Below are 19188 nucleotides of genomic sequence, written 5' to 3'. Positions count from 1 at the left end.
CCTAATACTGTCGTAGTCAGGGCATTCCAAAATAGGTGGTATATGCAAAGACAACATTGTTTGTTTAGAAGCACATAGCCTAAAGGCTTAGTGCCAGACCTCTGGAAAGAACCAGTTTCTTCCGTCATGTTGGCAACTACAAACACTGACACTACTGACGCTGCATTCCTTTCTCATGTTCTCCTCTGACTTTTCATATAATGATTAATATCTTTTTTGACTTGCAAACCGGACTCACTTGCTTCACTACATGTACACACACACAAACATGGTGCGTTTGTTTGTCTTATAGAGCATTTCAGCTCTGTTCAGCAGAATTTGTCATGTTTTCCACTGGCCCATCTTTTAGAAGTCAGTCTCAGCTTAGAGCAAGAGCAAGTAAAAACTGTACTGCAACTATTTTCTTTTTAACATACCTCTTTGGCAAGTTACTGTCTGAGAGTTCAAAGTTAATCTTAATGTAATACTGGTGTAGCAAGACAGCAACAGCTTCTTGTTTTGTTTTGTTTTTAGACAATGATTAATGCACTAGACAGGTCATCCATTGACAGACTTACTATCAAGCGCTCAAAAGTGACGAAAGACAAATCAAGCAACAATAACAATAGAAGCACACACACACATCTCTCCCTAACTAATTCCATGTATGCTTCCTCGAAGGGCAATGCACAAAGCTTTTTAGCCCAGTGCATGAACAGGACAGATGAAAAGTACCATCCATGCTTTGCGATTCTTCCCAATTGCATTCTTTATTTAGGTTGAACACATCAAATACAGACATGCACTGGGGTAAAATGCTTTGGAGACCACCCAGTTCAACCTTCACACCAACTTATTCCACCCTAATCACTCTTCTTTCCTTCTTTTCTTTTTATTTTGACACTTTCTTATCATCTCCATCAGGCAAGTAGACACTGACGGTGAACTCGCCTGCCTCTGTGCCGTACTTGTTCTTCACAAGAAGGGCATATTTGCCAGAGTCAGCAGTGGAGACGGCCGCAATGGTGATGCTGGCAAACTTGCCGTGCTCGAACTTAAGAGTGTAGTGGTCGTTAGCCACCAGCTCCCTGTCGTTCTTCATCCAGGTCACCGTGGGCAGAGGCTCACCCCATACGTTGCCAGTCAGGTTCAGGGACTGAGGGCAAGGACAGAGTTATATACATTGTATGAACATATCAAAAGTTAGCTCAACAGTTCCCTAAGGAATACATATTCAGATTTTGGGCCCAAGGAAAGGGTAGGGAGGGACAGAGAGAGAGAGAACAGAGACAGAGAGAGAGAAGATTGGGCAGAGGTAGGCAGAAGCCTTCTTACCTTGCCCTCCTGGATAGTGACCACGTCTGGCAGGCCTCCGACCACCCGGGCACGGTCTGTAATAGAGGATAGTTAGAATGAGAACCCACTCACAAATACACGTCATTCATCAGGTTTTCAGTGAGTGGGCTATTTGTTGAAGTAATCCCCATGTCCACACCATGCATTAGACTAGGTCTACATTGTTGTTGTCATCACCACTGCCACCTCTTCATTGGCATCGTCATCATCCTAACTTATTTAGCTAGTTTGGCACATACCGTTCAGAATTCCCTTCCCGCAAGCTCAGAGGCAGATTGTTGCATCATTTTAGAGCATGGCATCTGCTAGCAGAAGCCAGGGCATAAATAAACACTTACTTCTTTCTGCAATTGCTGCTGCCCTGAGGAAGGAAGAAGAAGACAAACAGTGTCAGGAGCATCTCAAAATGGTTTCAGAGATAGAGAGGGCAGAGCAGGGTATTTTCATACTTTATACAATGTCAGGAAATGTGCTGTATCTCGGGGCCCCTGTGTCAGGGTACTGAGGGACCATGCTGTCTGTTTTAGGTTTATGAATGGTCATTTCCATAGATGCATCTGTATAAACATTGTTTTTTCCGTTTAGTCATAGGTATACTATTCCAATACAGCACCAATTTAGTATACTTTGTGAACTTACTTCAGTCTCTGGAATTCCTCGAATGCTTCTTCCCATGCTACAACAAAATAAATGAACAATCAGTGAAGCATTTCATTCATTTAAAAAAGGTGATCCGAAAGCAATAGTCAGTTTAGCATACAGTTGACATGTCGTGGGCTGAAATAACGGCCTTCAGAGTTTGCTTCCACACACTGACACATTTATAAGTAAATTTCAGAAATGCATCACACTCTGATTAAAGGGTAGGTGATCAAAGGCTAAGTATGCGTGGGTGTGAGTCAACCAGCTCCAGCCGGATATGATGCGTGACCGTTACTCACCTTGACCAGACAAATCAAAGATTCTTTTCAGCCCATCCTTGCCGTCGAAGATGTCCATGGCGTATTTGCCCTTGTCTTTCTCTGTGGGCTCATTGATCTTAAGCCAAAGCTGCTCTCCTGTAACTCCGCACTGTACTCTGTCTGAATGGGAGATCTTTGAATCTCTACCAGGGGGGCACAGGCGACACGCAGAGAAGGTTACATTAGAGGAGGTCACAAATGACTGCTTACAGATACACTGAACTAAAACTCTGTATTGTAAAGTGTCAGAAAGGTCTGTCTAGATGAGCGGTTATGGAGGTATTCATGGAATAGTCGTGGCGTACTTGTGAAGCCAGCCAACGCGAAGCTCCTCAGTGTGGTACGTGACAAACGAGTAGAGAACGATGCCATGCTCTGTGCTGAGAACACTGATCTCGGTGGAGGAGTTGGCTATGGAGAAAAAGATGAAAGAGTGAATATGATATGAAGGCAAACAACGCCAGCCCACTCTCTGGGAATACACATATAACACAATACACTACAGGATGTTCCACATAAAACAATACATATGTTCAAAGGAGGTACATTTGACTCACCAATAACCCTGAACAGTTCATTCAACACAGCCTGGTAACCTGGAATAGATGGAAGAAATCAGTTGAAGATAACTTTTTCCAAAGTGTTGGTGCTGCATTCCCAAACAAGTTGGGTACAGAGTAGGTGGTGAACTTTTGCTTGACAAAGAAGTTACCTGCATTAGTCAGATCATAGGTGCTCTTATCTTTTCCTCTCGTGTCCTTCAGCTTGACCTCGTAAATACCAGCATCCTTCTTTGAGATCTGAAAATAGAGTTTGAGGGGAGGACGTTAAATCCTGATATGATGTCACTACATTTGACCCCTCCTCATCTTTCAGAAGAGGGGGTATCTGAATTGCACAACAGATAACAAGCAATAACAACAGAGACCACTAAACCGAAAAGGCAAGCTTTTCTCCTGCCCAGAATGCTGCAGGCTGATGACAACATGAAAAACACATGGATATTTTTTCGGGGGGAAAACTTATGGCGACAAAGTATATGTCCAGACTTTTGGTCTTGCTGGAGGGATCTCAGCTGCAGGTTTCCTTCGTTCAGTGTCTCTGTCCTTAATAACCCACTGCGAATTAGATAGATAAGCTTGTTAATGCCAGCGCCACCTACAGGAGTGGCGGGGAAGGTTCGCCTCTCCTGTTGCTCATGCAGGGACTCCATCCCTCGCTTTTTGCAATTTCAGTTAGCATGCAGAGCCAGACTGTGTGTCTCAGAATAATGCTGGATGTCTGGGATGCCAGATTACAAACATGAGTGGCATCTTTATACCGTCAGATTGAGACAAGGCATTCAATATAACTGAGATGGGATCTTTGATCTTTTACCACCTGAATATGATAGGATAAGAAAAAATGCAATATCCATTTAATATTTGCATAAATGTGGTAGCCAGTTCAGTCAGATTGAATGCCATCACAGTTGTAATTCAACACACGGAGGAACCATATATTTATGATATATGGGCATGAATGTTGGAGAGTGTGACCATACATATAGTAGGTCAAACCATATTTCTGCTTTCACATATATCCACATTAGTGGATACATTCAATCAATTCAATTCAATTCAATCCATGATATCTATGGATCAGATAACATCTCAATAAATCAGATTTCTCTGAGAGGCATCAGTAGAAATCCTAACATACTATAGCCTACTGAGCCCGTCTCCTACACTATAGGAGTGTACAGTCTGATGATTTACTCATGACATAAACATTTCATCATGTATGGGTCCGTGTGCCAGAGATGGAGAGTAGGTTGTGGCATAGCTTGTAGCGTAGCTGTGTTAAGAAGCACTGCTGTTCACTCAGAAAACCCCCACACAACATCCCCCACGACGGCCTGACCTTTCCAATGTTAAAGGATAGCAATCCATCCTTCATCTCAATCTTCTGAGCCTCCTCATCTTCCTCCCCGATCTCAATGCCATCCTTAAACCAGGAGATCTCAGTCTCTGGTTTGATATTTCCTATCTGAAGACACACAACGTTAGAAAGGTGAGGGAAAATAATGGCTGCAACTTATCCAAAGAACTGACAATCAAAAGCAATTTACTGACAAGTAAAATCAACACGTTATTAACAATTTCGTTGCCCTAATCTCCATTTTGTTGCCCTAATCTCCATGAAAGGATGAATACTTACTGTGCATGTCAATAGCACATTACATTCTGGAGTAACCTTGAAACTAAGGTACTCCACAAAGTGGGGACCTGTGTTCGTGGAGAGAGAGAACCCAGAGTTAATTGGAAAACAATATTTGATAAGAGAGCATCAATGATCTAACGATGTAAAGTCATGTGAGGCAGGGACGTGTGCTGAAAGAAAACATATTTGATACCTTGTCTTCTGACCCATTCGGCTCTCTCAAACTCTGATTTCTTCTGAAGCTCCCTGAACTCTGAAAAAATATAGCAACAGAACATAATTAGGATAAAATAGATAACATAACTTCATTCAATTGCACAAATGTCATTTTAGTCAAAACAATACTGAAAGATGGTCCTCTTCTGCCCCTTAGTGGCCACATAATGTCATTGCTAGTCATAGGCCTACACCAAAGCAGCGGTAGGCACAGAAATTTCAGCAGACACAGGGTGGGATGGGTTCCAAAATGAGAGTACTGTAGTAGGCTCACCTTCACCAATCAGCACCAGACTGGTCTGACCCTTGGCCTTCCCATCCACAAGGTTAAAGGTGAAGGTTCCCTCATCTGTGACCTCCAGGGAGTCCATATACATCTCAATGATGCCAGTGGTCTTGTCAAAGTTCATTGTATATTTCTGGAAGAATATAATAAACAATATACACATTATAAGAAGATGAAGATTGTCGGTCTCTATGCCAATGGACAAATAAATGTATCAGACCCGTTGTGAAGAGAGTATATGTGTCAGAAACAGGGGAAGCTGGTATCATGTGTGTTTGATACCATTCCTAATTCCGTTTCATGTATTACCATGAGTCTGTCCACAGATTTCTACCTCCACCAGCCTCCCCTGGTCAAACATGAAGTACATAGTTCCGTATGTGTTGGGGTCTTGATAAGTCCTACCGTACCTCTCCATGAGACACAATGGAGTCGTTGAACACGTACTCCACTTGGCAGCCGGAGGTGAACTTATCCACCTGGGTCCAGAAACGCACACGACCCTTCTCCAGCAGGTCCATGGCCATCTCCGTCTTGAAGGGAATGACTGTGAGCCGTCACAAGGACAGCAGAGTGAGGTAGAGGAATAGACAGATCTAGTTCATAACTGCTGTGGAACATATACTAATATGTACTGTATGTGTAAGTGTGTAAGTAATGTAAGTAGTGTTATGTATGTGTAAGTGTTGTTATTGAGAGTGCAGCTGTACAGCTGGTCCTTTGGATAGCAAGTATTCTGTATTTTTTCACGGTTCTTAAAGCTATTTCGGATACTCACTGGGGAACTTGTGATCGTAGCTGATGTCAAGGAGACGCTTCAGATCTGTCAAACAACAACAACAACAACAACAACAACAACAACAACAACAACAACAACATTATGGGCGACTGCTCAGTTGTGGGTGACACCTCCAGTGTCTTTTCACAGCTTCTCACCTTACTTTCACACGATATCAAGCACACCCATACACCCTCCTTTCACCTCAAAATCCTCTCTTTCTACACCCTCCTTTCACCTCAAAATCCTCTAAATCCCACAATAAGAAAAAAACATCTACAATTGTCATATTGATACAGGTGGTATACTTATTCACAACAATATGAGACGAAATTCATTTGGACACCCATGACAACACAGATATACAACCTCTAATCTGTTCATCGATTATTAAACTTGACTTGATGCAGCTGGTCTGTAACCGGACCGTGGAGGGAATACGTCATTCGAAAGGCACTCTTCACCTCCTAGCCACTGACGTCACACAAATGAGATCTGGTATTGACTGTCATTTGATACGGCCAGGGAGCCAGGATGCGTGACTCACCCTCCTCAGTTAGAACGTGGCTGGCAGAGACGCCATCCGTGTTCGTGACCACGCAGGAGAAGATGCCCAGGTCCTCCAGAGAGGGGTCGTTGAAGATGGCTCTGGATCTGAGAGGACACAATGCGATCAGCAGACATTACGTCAGCACAAAGGGATACAAAGTGACATATAATCAGGGGATTGGGACTCAGAAATAGATTGAGTAACAGCATATAAACGATTAATAAAGAGATATGATCACATAACATATGCCATTTAGCTGACGCTTTTATCCTAAGCGACTTACATTGCAATGAGTGCATACATTTCAGGATATATGGTCCCAATGGAATATGGAATCAAACCCACAACCTAAGCGTTGTTAGCGCCATGCTCTACCAACTGAGCCACAGAGGACCACGTCAGGTATGGAGAGTCATCGTATGGTACTTTATCTGTGGGGATTCTATAACTCAGAGTTGGTTGGTTCAAAAGTGCGGACGGTACGTACTTGCTGCCCTCTGTCACAATGGTAAGACGAGAGGTGTCTGCCATGGCCTTGTAGTTCTTAGACCACACAAACTTAGAATCGGCAGCCATCTCAGAGCACTCAAAGATCATGGAGATCACGCCGTCATCATCAACGTCAACGACAATCTCATGGGTGCCTGAGAGGGAAACAGACGTGCATTAATTAGACCCTAATATTTCATATAAGAGCGTGTGTGCAAAGACAGAGAGAGAGAGAGAGAGAGAGAGAGAGAGAGAGACAGAGAAAGAGGTTGTTGTGTGTGTCTGTAGTACTCACCAGGGCGGGTCTGGGCCAGGATAGGACCTAAGACCTTACAGGCTTTTCCAACTCCAGCCAGGTTCTGAGCACGCAGTCTGAAGTTATAAGACACACCACTCTTCAGACCAGTAACCTGAATTACAGACAGGGAGAGAGAGAGAGAAGAAACAAGACATATTGGTTAACATACTCCTCATATACATCTTTTCTATCAGTACTGGAGATCAATTCATATCCATGACTTTGGTCATATTGACAGAGCACAGAGCTTTCACAGTAACAGCAATGGAGGTTTTGCACATTCTAACCTTCAGGTACTTCATCTTGGTGGCCTTCTCATGGACGCCTCTCCAGCCTCCCTCCCCAGCCGAAGACTCCTTGATGTCCAGATAGAAGCCGTTGACAGGTGACCGGCCATTATAGGTGGGTGGCTCCCACAGGGCGACCAGAGAGTTATCACGCACCTCCAGGACATGGAGGCCATGGGGGGCACCTGTAGGAGGGAGACAGACAGGTAAGATACAAGACCACTAAACCTGATGACCAAGAAATGGAAGGAACGATGGAGGGATGGAAGGAGGGAAGGAAGGAGGGAAGGAAGGAAGAAAGGGAGGAAGGTGGGAGGGATGGAAAGAGGGAAGGAAGGAAGGTAGGATATGTTCTGTCCCAGTACCTGGCACAGTGATGGTATATTCCTTGCACTCCAGAGTAGCACTGGGCAGGGAGGCCTCACTCACACCTGCCATGTTCGCAGCACGGACTTGGAACTGGTAGAAAATGTTCTCCTTCAGGCCCTCTGCCTGGAGAAATAAAAACCGAGAAGGAGGATTAGTGCTAATTAAACAAACAATAAGACTTTAATAACATTGCTGTATTATTATTTCTTCATCTAATCCTTTACTGACATTTACAAAATGTGAATTTGCTTAAACAAATACAGGTGGTAGTGAAGTGAGGCTAAATTAATTAAAACAAATAATAATAATAATAATAAACATACTTTGTAGGATGTGGAAGTAACAGCCTTATGGTTGAGTTCATGCCATTGGCTGGCCTTTCCTCCAACCACCTTCCTAAAGTCCACAAAGTATCCCCTGATGTCTACTCCTCCAGTCACCGCTGGAGCCTCCCAGCCCAGGACCATGTAGTCACGGACACTCTCCAGCAGGGCGACGCCGCTGGGGGTCCCAGAGATGGCTGAGGGGGTCAGATACTCAGGTTAACACTGTGACGTTACCACACTCAACTAACACGGGTAGGCCGAGGGAGGAAGGGAAAGATGTCTACCAATTTTAGCTTTTTTTTTTTTTCTTCTTTCGTTTGTCTTTATCTGGTCTGGTTGGTGGGTTAGTCTGGTCCAGTTTGATCCAGGTGGTTTCACAATAAGTTGAACTAAAACAATTCACAAGCTGATGTTAATTGGTACTGTATTGCTAATCATGCCCTAAAAGAAAGCCTTGAGTATGTTAGTCTTCACAGTCTTAAAATGTGGATAGTTGACTTACTATGTAGGCTAGAGCTCAGGGTAATCTTGACCCCAGGGTACTTTCTGAGCGCAGGTGTCATGTTTTAGTCTTCACCTTGGTCATGCACCGGCAGGCATTACACCCCCTACAAATTATTCAACGGTAAAACAGCACATCGAGAGCATCAGCTCAAGCCCATACAGCACCCAGAAGGGAAACAGTGCATTCGTTCATTTTAATCCTAAATCTTGCACCAATTCTTCGGTCAGAGACAGGGGTGCAACAAGTAATCTGAATCTAAGTCCGGCTACACTTAGTTGATATCAATGTTCATCCGATAAATGTAAACTTGGATAATAAACATCAAACAGGGTTCAGGTAATGAGACATGCAGATGAAGATTGTTAGTGATTTAGCAATACTGCAGGCTAAAGCCATACTGTAGCATAACTACTTGTGCACACTAAAGGTCAGCATTCAAAGGAAAATAAATGGATGCATGCAAGGAAATGGACAGCGATGCAAACTGTATCAGACAGACGCCACTAGGACCAGAGAGAGTGGTGTAGGGTGGTGGGGAAAAGGTAGGATTGTTTGCTGATAAGAAGAGGCAATTCTCCTGGGTTGGGAAAGCAGGAAGTTGAACATGGGATAGGAAGTGTATTGTTCATTAATGAGTAGCTGTGAAGTTGAGATACAAGGAGTATTATGGCTTTGATTGGGGAAATGGAGCGCTGTGGTTGTAGAAATGGAAAAATAGTCAAGGAGCATAAAGACATCAATGGAGGTCAATTGAGAAATCCTATACTTCCTACTCATATGTTCTGACACATTGCTTCCTCTCCTTGGTTCATTTACAACAAGATATACTGTAGTACTGTATTGACTCACCAATCCCAGCCTTCACCACCACAGCCTCAGACTCTGAGGAGCTCTGGCTGTATCCAGCAGCGTTCACTGCCTTCACCCTGAACACATTTGTGTCTCCTGTGTTCAGCCCGTGGCACACAAACCTACAACACAACACAGAACACACCCACAAATAAACCCACCCATAAACCTCAATACAGATCAATGGAGACTCATACATGTACAACTGTACAGTATGTTCAGAACTATACATTTAGAATTGTTCTCGTTGGCTACCTCACATGATAAGTAGAGGCCTCTGTAGCATTTTATAGTAGTTTCATTAATATACTAAGCTATTTGGTATTCATACCTAGTCTTCTTGACTGGTTTATTGTTGCAGGGGATCCACACGTTGCTGCCCACCACGCTGCTCTCGATGTAGTAGCCCACCAGGTGCTTGGACTCCCTAGATGCCCCCCAGGAGACCACCACAGAGGTGTTTGTGTTCCTGGTGGGCACAACAGTGCCTGGGGCCGCGGGCAGGTCTGGGTATGGGAGGGAAAGGGAGTGAGAGAGAGAGAAAGGGAGGGAGGGAGAGAGAGAGAGAGAGAGAAATCAACGCACAAACAGACATCGAAAAACAATTCCCATGTACCAACAAAGCAGAGAACGAAAGCAGCTGCCAAAAACAAAATGGCTCCTCAACTCACCCAGTTTGTCTCCAACGGTGGTGAACTCGGTGGCTTCAGAGGGCCCTCCGACACCCGCCGAGTTGCAGCAGCGCACACGGAAGCTGTAGGACTTGCCCTCCGCCAGGTCGAACAGGGCATAGCGGGGAGACTTGACTGGCATCCCAGTGTTCACCCTCTGCCAGCAGTCAGTGCCTGCAATACACTAGGATTGACACAGGGCCAGTAAAACATAGGGCCAAAATGCTACAAGATTGTACTAACTGACATATCCTGTGTAATCCATAATGTAAATCCCATGTAAAACATACATGTAAAACACACTTGAATCAGGTCTCCACTCACCTTCTCTATGTAGTACATGACCCCTTCGTGACCCCTCTGTGCAGGGGGCTTCCAGCCCAGGACCACGTAGCTCTTTGTTGCCTCAGTCACCACCACCTCACTGACTTCACCGGGGACCACGCCCACTGAGGGGTCAAAGAGAACATCACCCCCATTATATCCTCACTCACTCCCTACAGATACAGCACTCCTCGCCGCACATTGAAGTCAAGTAACTATCAAACCCAGGGGAGGCTGGAGGAGGTAGAAATCGGAGGACGGGCTCTATGTAATGCATGGAATCGAATGAGGAATGGTATCAAACACCTTTGATGCCTTCCATGCAGTACCTCCAATTTTCTGCCTCCACCAGCCTCCACTGATCAAATATACCCACATGATGGTATATTTTTCATATACCATATGTAAGTCCAGTAGTTGTGATGTAAAGGATGATATCTTACCAGTAGCATCCTCCTCAGTGAATTTGATCATCCCAGTCCAAGGAGCTGAAGGGTCAGCTGTGAAGATAAAAGTCGTTTTGAAACAATGTTATTGTATACAGGTAACTACTATTCTAAAAGCTTTGTAGCCTACAACCCAACACCCACCAATTTCTCTCTAATTCCCCCAGGCGCTCACCTCTCATACGAGCTCTATCGGAGGGATCCATGGCAACCACAGAGTCGGAGACGCGGGAAGGACGGCTCACGCCACCCCTGTTGATGGCCCGCACCCTGAAGACGTAGGACCGCCCCTCCACCAGCCCCGTGACGGGGAAGCGGGCATACTTCACTGGTGTGTCGTTACACTGGGCCCAGTGGTGGGTGCCCACCTCACACCTGCAAACCAAATACACAAACACTAATTGTTACATCATCATTAACACCTGAGGTCACTGCCAGAGGGACCTACCTTAGAGGACAATGGAGCTGAACTGTTCAGAATGGTCGAGGGCTAACGTATCTAGAGTTGTAAAGAACCACAGAAGAAGAAGGAGCTAATCCACTCAGACGGGTGCTGAACCAAAGAAGAAGAGAGAGCTGACCTGTCAATAAAGTATCCCAGGATGGAGGTGCTTCCCTCCACCGCTGGCTGCTTCCATGTCACCACGACATAATCCTTATTGGCGTCATGACAACGCACGTCCAAGGGGGCAACGGGAATCCCCTCGACCTCCACACCAGCATCTATTTCAGACACACACACAAGCGCACGCACGCACGCACGCACGCACGCACGCACGCACGCACGCACGCACGCACGCACGCACGCACGCACGCACGCACACACACACACACACACACACACACACACACACATACAAGTGGTGTTTCTAATTATAGCTAAGATACGTTACATAGCCTCTGTTGAATGCACTTTCCACTGAGTGATCTGCTCATAAGGGTGTGTCATATAACACTGAGCTATCGATCTGATATGTTCTTTCATATCTAGTTGTCACTGTGGAAATATTACAGGTCTACCTTGTCATAAAACCCTTCAATTTCTAAGACTAACAGTACACTCTCAGTGTGGTGGTGCCTTTGGTGATTGGGGACAGACATAGAAGCTGCATTCCTCCAAAGAAACCCAATAGGCAGAGGGATGTGTCACTTAAAGACACAGCACATTGGGACAAGGTTCAAGACATAAACCAAATTCATTTTCAGTTAGATGTCCACTCGTTAACAGAGCACATAAAATAAACAGAACGAATGAGCATGAATTAATGAGTCAGAGTGAAAGGTTTGTGCGTACTACATGAATAAAATTGAATACACATGGAGAGCCTTACCTTTGACAAAGATGTAGGCGGAGTAGGTGTCAAAGCCAGACTTGGTGTTCACACGCAGGGTGTACTTGCCCTCATCCTCCTTGTTCAGGTGGATCAGGGTGAGGGTGGCACGCTCCCCACTCCAGTGGGTGTGCACCCACTTAGAGGGCTTCAGGGCCACAGCTGATTGGACAACACAGACAAGAAATGTGAAGAGATGTGATTGGACACTTAGGGCTAAAAGATGTAGCAAAGCTATGTGACTGGACAGCCATTGCCAATGTTATTGGCTGGAAAGGACAGCACAGGGAAAAACTGTCTACATGCAGCAGTTGTCAGAGAGGATGTGTATGTTTGACTGCTCCAACCCACCATCTCTGTACCAGATGACCTCAGGCTTGTATCTTTTGACAGTGGGGTAAACAATGACAGTGCAGCCGAGGCTCATGGTCTCTCCCTCGTGACCGAAGGCCACGCCGAAGGTGTCAATGATGGCGGTGTTGAAGGTGACACCGTGCTCTGCGCAGAAGCCATCTGGGAGGCAAAAGACAAGGAAAAGGTAAACATGAGGTGGATGTAGGAACTTCTCTAAACTGAACCGTGAGACTGGAAAGGTTATTTAATCTCCATGATCTCCTTTACTTTTGAAAGACAAACAAACATCTTAACATCTTCACTCACGTGGTTTGGCATCAAGTGGTCCCTCTTCCTGGCCCTCCTGGAACCCTAACATCAATATAAAATATTGATTATTATTATTAATAAAAACCATACAGGGGCAATTATGCACAACCTCCTGCAAAGGCTTGGTCACAGCAAGTAGGACCTTCGCACAGAATAACAGGCATTTGTGACCTCTGACCTCTGAATACTGTGGAGGCCTTTAAATAGAATGACCTGGGATAGAGGCAGGCAGCACACTATTCACATTACGAAGGGCCACAGAGTTTGTGAAAGAATATTATTGTTCTAATAGAGAGCTTTGCTTTAACCCCTATTACAAGCAACTCACTATACACACATACGGTGCTGCAGGTCCAGTATGTAACTTTCTAAAAGCTTCCTAATGGTTGTAATGACTATGTTTAATCATTAGCGATCGGGGAATGAGATCCGTTGAAAGAAATATTTCATTTACGAACACTGTTTTGGTCCAGTCGCTTTCTAAAATGGAGTGTCCTACCCGACCCGTACACCCGTAGTGTTCGAGGGAAGTTACAGATTTTCGCCTTTCTGTCTCTGGTAGCCGCCTGTGTGGGAATTGTGTGGGCATGCAGAAACACAACAGCTAATGTCTGACACTGCAAGCCCATTTCGGGGGTTTATATTACTATTAGGGAGGGATGTTGTTGTTTGGAACTTCAAACTGAATTTTGCTGCGATGGTGGCAGATTTCCGCCAAACTTACACCCTGCTCCTTTAACAGTACAAACACACACAAGGCACATCAGGAGAGTAACCTACTTTTCACAACAACAGCAGCCACAGATGTGCTGTCTCCCTTTATGTTGAGAGCAGAAGCACAATACTGAGCAGTGTCGAAGAAATCACAGCTGAAACCAACCAGAAGAAACAAACAACAAACCAGTGTCAGGTGGTGTCCACACTATCCTTATATTGAACACAGACATGAATTCAAAATCTCTTTTTGCACATTTCCATTGCAAACCACCCAGAAAGGCAACGTTCTCCTGGCTTGGTTACCTACTTCTTGATCTCCAGGAAGTGCATGTTGTAATTGCTCTCTGCTGCGTACTTGTCAGGGTGGGCCTTGGGATCGATCACCACATTGTTTTTGTACCTAAGCGGGGAAGATAAAGATAAAGATCGTGTTTGATACCATTCTATATTCCGTCCCATGCATTACAAAGAGCCCATCGTCTGCTGTAATTTAGGGAACATAGAGTCAACACATTTCTTACCAGTTGACGCGTGGTTTAGGCCAGCCGGCTACTGTGCAGTGCAGCTTCACGTTCTTGCCCTCCCAGACAGTCTGGCCACGGGGCTTGACTATGAACTCTGGGGGGTGGGTCAGGCTGTCGGAGTTCATCTTCTTATGGAACTCTGCCTTCTCCTGAATCTGTAGGACAACAGTGGCGAGGGAATGAGGGGTTCACTTGCCATGTCACATGCCGTGAAAACACTAACATCTTGGTTGACATTCTCAAAATTAACTTTCCAAAATTGAAGATCATGAGGGCTTGAAAAAGCTAGTTATTTGACATCCGTTGCTTGATCCCCTAACTGACTAGCACTAGACCATTGTCCCTTTACAAAGACTACCTTCCTTATACTACTAAATGTCTTGGTAAACTGACCTTTTTTCCCAGGGTGAGGCGGTCTGCAGACTCCCTAATGGTCTTCTTTCTGGTCTTCTTCTCCACCTTCACCTCCATGGAGGTGGTCTCCCTAGAGAACAGGTTCCTCATGGCCACGTAGCCAACACCCTCCTCCCTCACCTCCTCCTGGGTCTCCACCAGACCCCTGGCAAAGTCATGACTATAAACAACAGCAGATACATGATCAGTACATTAACATGATCATCATCAATACAATCAATATACATTTGTTTTATTTACTATAGTGCTAATATGTTCAGACAGAATCATTAGTATAATTAATCATCATCACCATTATCATCCTCATTATCATGGCAGATTATGTCATTCACAAGTCCAATATTTTTCTCCATCACCTGGCTCTGAAGACAGGCACGACATATCCAATGACCTCTGCGTCTGCGTCCATGGCCAGGTAGGTGCGCTTGGCTTTCTCAGGTAGTGGGCTCAGTTTAATCTCCTCCTGCCCCTTCTCTGACACAACAGAGGTCCTCAGTCTGAAGGGTTGGGGAGACAGCGCCAGAGTCAGTCAGAGCTTCACAACTCCTGATTAGAACAGTTTTACAACTGCTTTATAACAGCTTTATAACAGTCCAGGATGATAGAGCATGTGTGGTTTTACCTATAAAAAGTATGGGAAACTATCTGATATTACGGGTCCCTCATATAAAGATATATTGAGAGTAACACCTGGTCCCATAACTCAGAAAAAGAACAGGACAATTCTGGCATGCCGTGAGGCCAACACATATTACAATACACACAAACTACCAGCCACTCAGGCCTCTAAGGCCTCCTATTGTCTGTTTGGTTCTTAAATAGGAACCACCACCGGAACTGATGGATGGCTGTGGAGAGGATTCTCATCTGAGCTGCTGCATTAAGCATAATATCTGCTAAGCCTTTCATCCTTGTCTGTTTCTCCCAGCGGGCCGGTGGCATGGTAGGGGTAGGGACGACTTTATCTCCATCTCACACTGGGCAGCCAGGATAGACAGAGGGCTGGTGGCATGGGGTGGTTGGGGGGTGGGGGGCAGAGACTATCTCTATCTCACACTGGGCAGGCACTATCGCCAGAGGGATGGGATGAATGCACAACGGAGGCTCGAGATTGATATGACGAGACAGACAGATGGAAAGAGAGTTCCCACAGAGGATTTCTGCAGTGTCCAACTAATCATTTAATCTGGAGGAGCAGCAGTGAGAACTCCTATAGAGATGAAGGAGTCCTTGAAATGTGTGAATTGTTGGTATAAAACGCTCTGGTAAAGCCTCTAACTCTTCCACATCTGTCCCCTTCAGCACAGCTAATACACATCTAGAAACCAAAAATCCCCAAAAGGTACGAGACCGTAATCGACAAACTAAAACTTTCAAGACAGAGGTCTGAAAGGGAGTACAGAAGAATATAACTGTCTTGAGATCACATTTTGGCCAAAGCCGGTCCAACAAAGCAGCTCAATATAAAACCGTTCCTGTAACCAGGACAGTCAGTTTGACAGTGCCATTATGACATGCCCCTATACAGTGTCGGTACAGTAATGGCAAACCTCTCAGCTCCAGCACCCAGAAATAGAACAGCTCTCTCCATGAATATCTCTGGCACCCATCCACATCAGCTCAAATTCATGCTCTGACCCCTGCATAAAGAATAGCATGGCTCCAATATGTACAGTGAGCCCTGCAGTTAAAATAACAAAAGGCTTCTGGCTACATTACATGCTCACTTTAAAGACCAAATCTTAATATTGCAACACAGTAGCCTAACTGAGGATGTGTCGATGCCACTGCTCATGTGGCCGTCTACTCAAGAGCTTGAGGTATCCTCCAGTATTGTAATGTCTTCAAAGTCAACCTTAAATGCTTTGCTTTTATATGTAATACTGTACTTCATGCTCACGTCCTATGGTTCATCAATATAACAAGTACTGTACGTTAAGGAGTCTAACAAAGCAGTACCAGTATGTGAAGTGTTGTGTTGTGACACCTTACAACACATGCATAGACTCTTTGTTTAAAAAAAATACTATCGCTGTACAAAAGTACACAAGTGGATATGTCCACAGAGAACGGTGTTGAGTGCTGACATTAAAAATGAATGCTGCTGACATCCCACATGTGACCATGCTGATGCGGCATTTCACATACAGTAGTATTTGTTGAGTACTGTACAAACTGCTGATTCACCAACGGATTCACCTTGTTGCACAAACCTGAGATGATCACAAAAAGGTTGAGCAAAAAGCAATAGGCTATTGCCTAGTATAGTATATGAGTATATGAATCATTGACTATTTCAGCACAGTATACTTTCTAGTCAATCACATAGTAATGACAACATTTTGTAAACAAAGCCAAACTACACCACCACTACTTCAGTCATAATCTTTAGTAGTATTAGACCTAACCTACACACTTCACTGCATACACAGGGTTTGTTACAGCCAATCTTATAGTTAATCACGCCTAATTATCGTCAGCAAACAGCACAGTTGAAGATCATAGCAAAGAGATGGCTAGCCATGGTGCCTTCTACTGCAGTAGATCACACTACATGGGCTAACATGCTCTTGCTGTGCCACACAGAGCAACAGGGTGTGGTTCATCCCATCTTCACACTCCATCCTCTTACCCGTGGCTGCTCCTGAGAGCAGAGTAAGACTTCTGGGTAACGGATGATGATAATGAAGATGACTCCAGCTTGGTGCTGCTTTGGTGACGGCTGCTCTCATAGCAACGCTGACACAGCTGCTGACTCTGCTGGTGTTTCTGGTGCAGCTTTAAGGATCCTGACATCCTGGGCGACTCCCGTACAGCACGTGGGCTTTACTGCAGTTCAGATTGTCCTTTACTTCGCGGTTTTTTTCTAAATTGCGTGTGAATGAATTCTGTAAATCAATCTCACCGTCATTGTGATAATGATGTGATGCATTGGTTAGAGTCGGTTGGGTTTAGTTGACGCTTGTAGTTATTCATTATGGGTATTAATGTAGGTTCATGAAAATGGTTCAAGACCATCACTGATGATGTTATTATTTTCATTAGACTTCACAAGAGTTAGATACATCTTCCATTGTTAGCTCTATTTATGAGTTAGTACTACTGCAGCATGTTCAAATTAAGAGGCAGTCACTGAAAGAAACATTATTACATTCATGATGATCTCCATAACCTTTAAATGTTGTCTCCTAGACGACATTATTAAACGGAAGTTCAATTAGCTTTAAAATAGCCTTCACTGTTGATTTATATCTCTGAGTGCTGGAAAACAGGTGTTATGGAATTAGTAGACTCCATGGGAACTTGTTTCAATCTAAATGGTTAAGTAGGATGTAAACAGAAGTGATTACATAATATGCTACAGACATGTTATAGACATCGACTAATATATATACACAACAGTATATACTAGACCCACACATTAATTCTGTTTTATGATGTCATTCTTTCTAATATCCATGAGATTTATTGGAGAAATTGGTAAGTGCTTGGCAGTGTTGTTGCTTATTTGAGTAATCAAATAAGGGATGTTAATCTAAACCTACATTTCCTCATCATTATGCAAAGAACAATTAGTAACAACAGACAACACTATTGGAGATAGTCCAGAGACTGTGAAGCCTAAATTAGAGTTGGCTGAGAGGTTGCAATTGGTAAGGCTCAATCATGCACAGTAGGCCATAAACCACTTCAGAGAAAATGGTAAACTATTGTTTTAAAGGATTAATAAGGAATGTATTATTGTTATTTAAACCAACAAAAAAAAAGAGATTACTTGTGGTAGGCCACTGTGTCCTCATTCTAAAATTACACATGCATGCACTCTTCAACTAGTGAATATCAATTCAGTCACTCACAAAACCATTGTGATTGTCAGTGGGCATGATCATCAAAATACAAGGGATTAGTTCAATAACTCTGTTTTGACATCTATTAACTAGGCATGTATCAAAAGATAAAAGTTATTACAAGCAGGCCTTAATCTTAATTGATTGAGGGCAACATATGATATATTCCCCCCTTCAAGGGCATTACAACCAATATGATATCTAATAATAAAAACATAATTGTAGATATAGATATATAGATATATATAAATATGCACTCACCAAAACCAACAATCTGTCAATCGTTGAAAACAAGAGGAAAGTACTCCAAAAGTAGCTAAAGCAAGTCCAAATCTAGGCAAAGCAGCTAGGGTGCGGGGCAGTGGACAGGACAGCAGCCCACAGTACAGAAATAATGATGCCACTCGGCAGAATGTTGAAGACTCCGTCACGACCTTTTAAGGCTGGGACCACGTTAAATATAGCCCCCTGAGAGACAGGCGCAACTCTTCCAAACAGGCCCGACTCTCCTAAAAGCCGCGCACATTTAAGAGCATATAATGTTATCAGCTTAGAGTATTTTAACTGAAACGTGGCCTATCAACTGACTGATATAAAGAATTGACCTGCTTAGATTGAAAATATAGGATGTATGAAACGTGTATGAAAACATAAGAAATGTTGTGTTCTAAATGTTATCCGAATCCTTATCCAAACGATAATAAATATATGCCTAATACATGTCAATAACGTCTCCAACATTTTTGCCAGAATCTTTGCCAAAATTTGGATTAGTGGTATATAAATGTAAAAAAAATC

General features: G+C 43.9%; 1 protein-coding gene across 1 annotated transcript; it reads right to left on the bottom strand.

The window, feature by feature from the left end:
• Positions 1 to 859: 859 nt before the first annotated feature.
• On the bottom strand, positions 860 to 18760 carry myom1a (myomesin 1a (skelemin)). The gene is made up of 37 exons (XM_083690668.1): positions 18652 to 18760; positions 17175 to 17371; positions 14899 to 15039; positions 14522 to 14702; positions 14126 to 14283; positions 13912 to 14004; positions 13668 to 13756; positions 12885 to 12929; positions 12576 to 12737; positions 12225 to 12386; positions 11475 to 11616; positions 11069 to 11268; positions 10891 to 10947; positions 10448 to 10572; positions 10124 to 10307; positions 9784 to 9958; positions 9453 to 9574; positions 8096 to 8292; positions 7769 to 7895; positions 7404 to 7588; positions 7114 to 7228; positions 6817 to 6973; positions 6327 to 6433; positions 5780 to 5824; positions 5412 to 5548; positions 4990 to 5134; positions 4693 to 4752; positions 4497 to 4564; positions 4200 to 4325; positions 3010 to 3097; positions 2855 to 2893; positions 2603 to 2708; positions 2277 to 2440; positions 1975 to 2011; positions 1674 to 1696; positions 1315 to 1370; positions 860 to 1135 (listed from the first exon to the last, which is right to left on the bottom strand). Exons 2-37 carry the CDS (start codon positions 17336 to 17338, stop codon positions 872 to 874), a joined length of 4446 nt encoding a protein of 1481 aa, XP_083546794.1. The 5' UTR covers positions 17339 to 17371; positions 18652 to 18760; the 3' UTR covers positions 860 to 871.
• Positions 18761 to 19188: the final 428 nt, after the last annotated feature.

The sequence above is a fragment of the Argentina silus genome (assembly GCF_951799395.1).
Source record: "Argentina silus genome assembly, chromosome: 18".
In the NCBI taxonomy this organism is placed as follows: Eukaryota; Metazoa; Chordata; class Actinopteri; order Argentiniformes; family Argentinidae; genus Argentina; species Argentina silus.
Note: the sequence above shows the minus strand (reverse complement) of the source record. Positions and strands in the feature narration are given on the sequence as shown.

What these genes read in the sequence shown, in the direction of transcription:
- myom1a (XM_083690668.1), bottom strand. Translation starts at nt 17,338, where the DNA reads ATGTCAGGATCCTTAAAGCTGCACCAGAAACACCAGCAGAGTCAGCAG. An exon ending in ATATACCATCACTGTGCCAG is followed by an intron (nt 7,589 to 7,768) that starts GTACTGGGACAG and finishes TCCCTCCTACAG; the next exon opens with GTGCCCCCCATGGCCTCCAT. An exon ending in CTACGATCACAAGTTCCCCA is followed by an intron (nt 5,549 to 5,779) that starts GTGAGTATCCGA and finishes GACGGCTCACAG; the next exon opens with TCATTCCCTTCAAGACGGAG.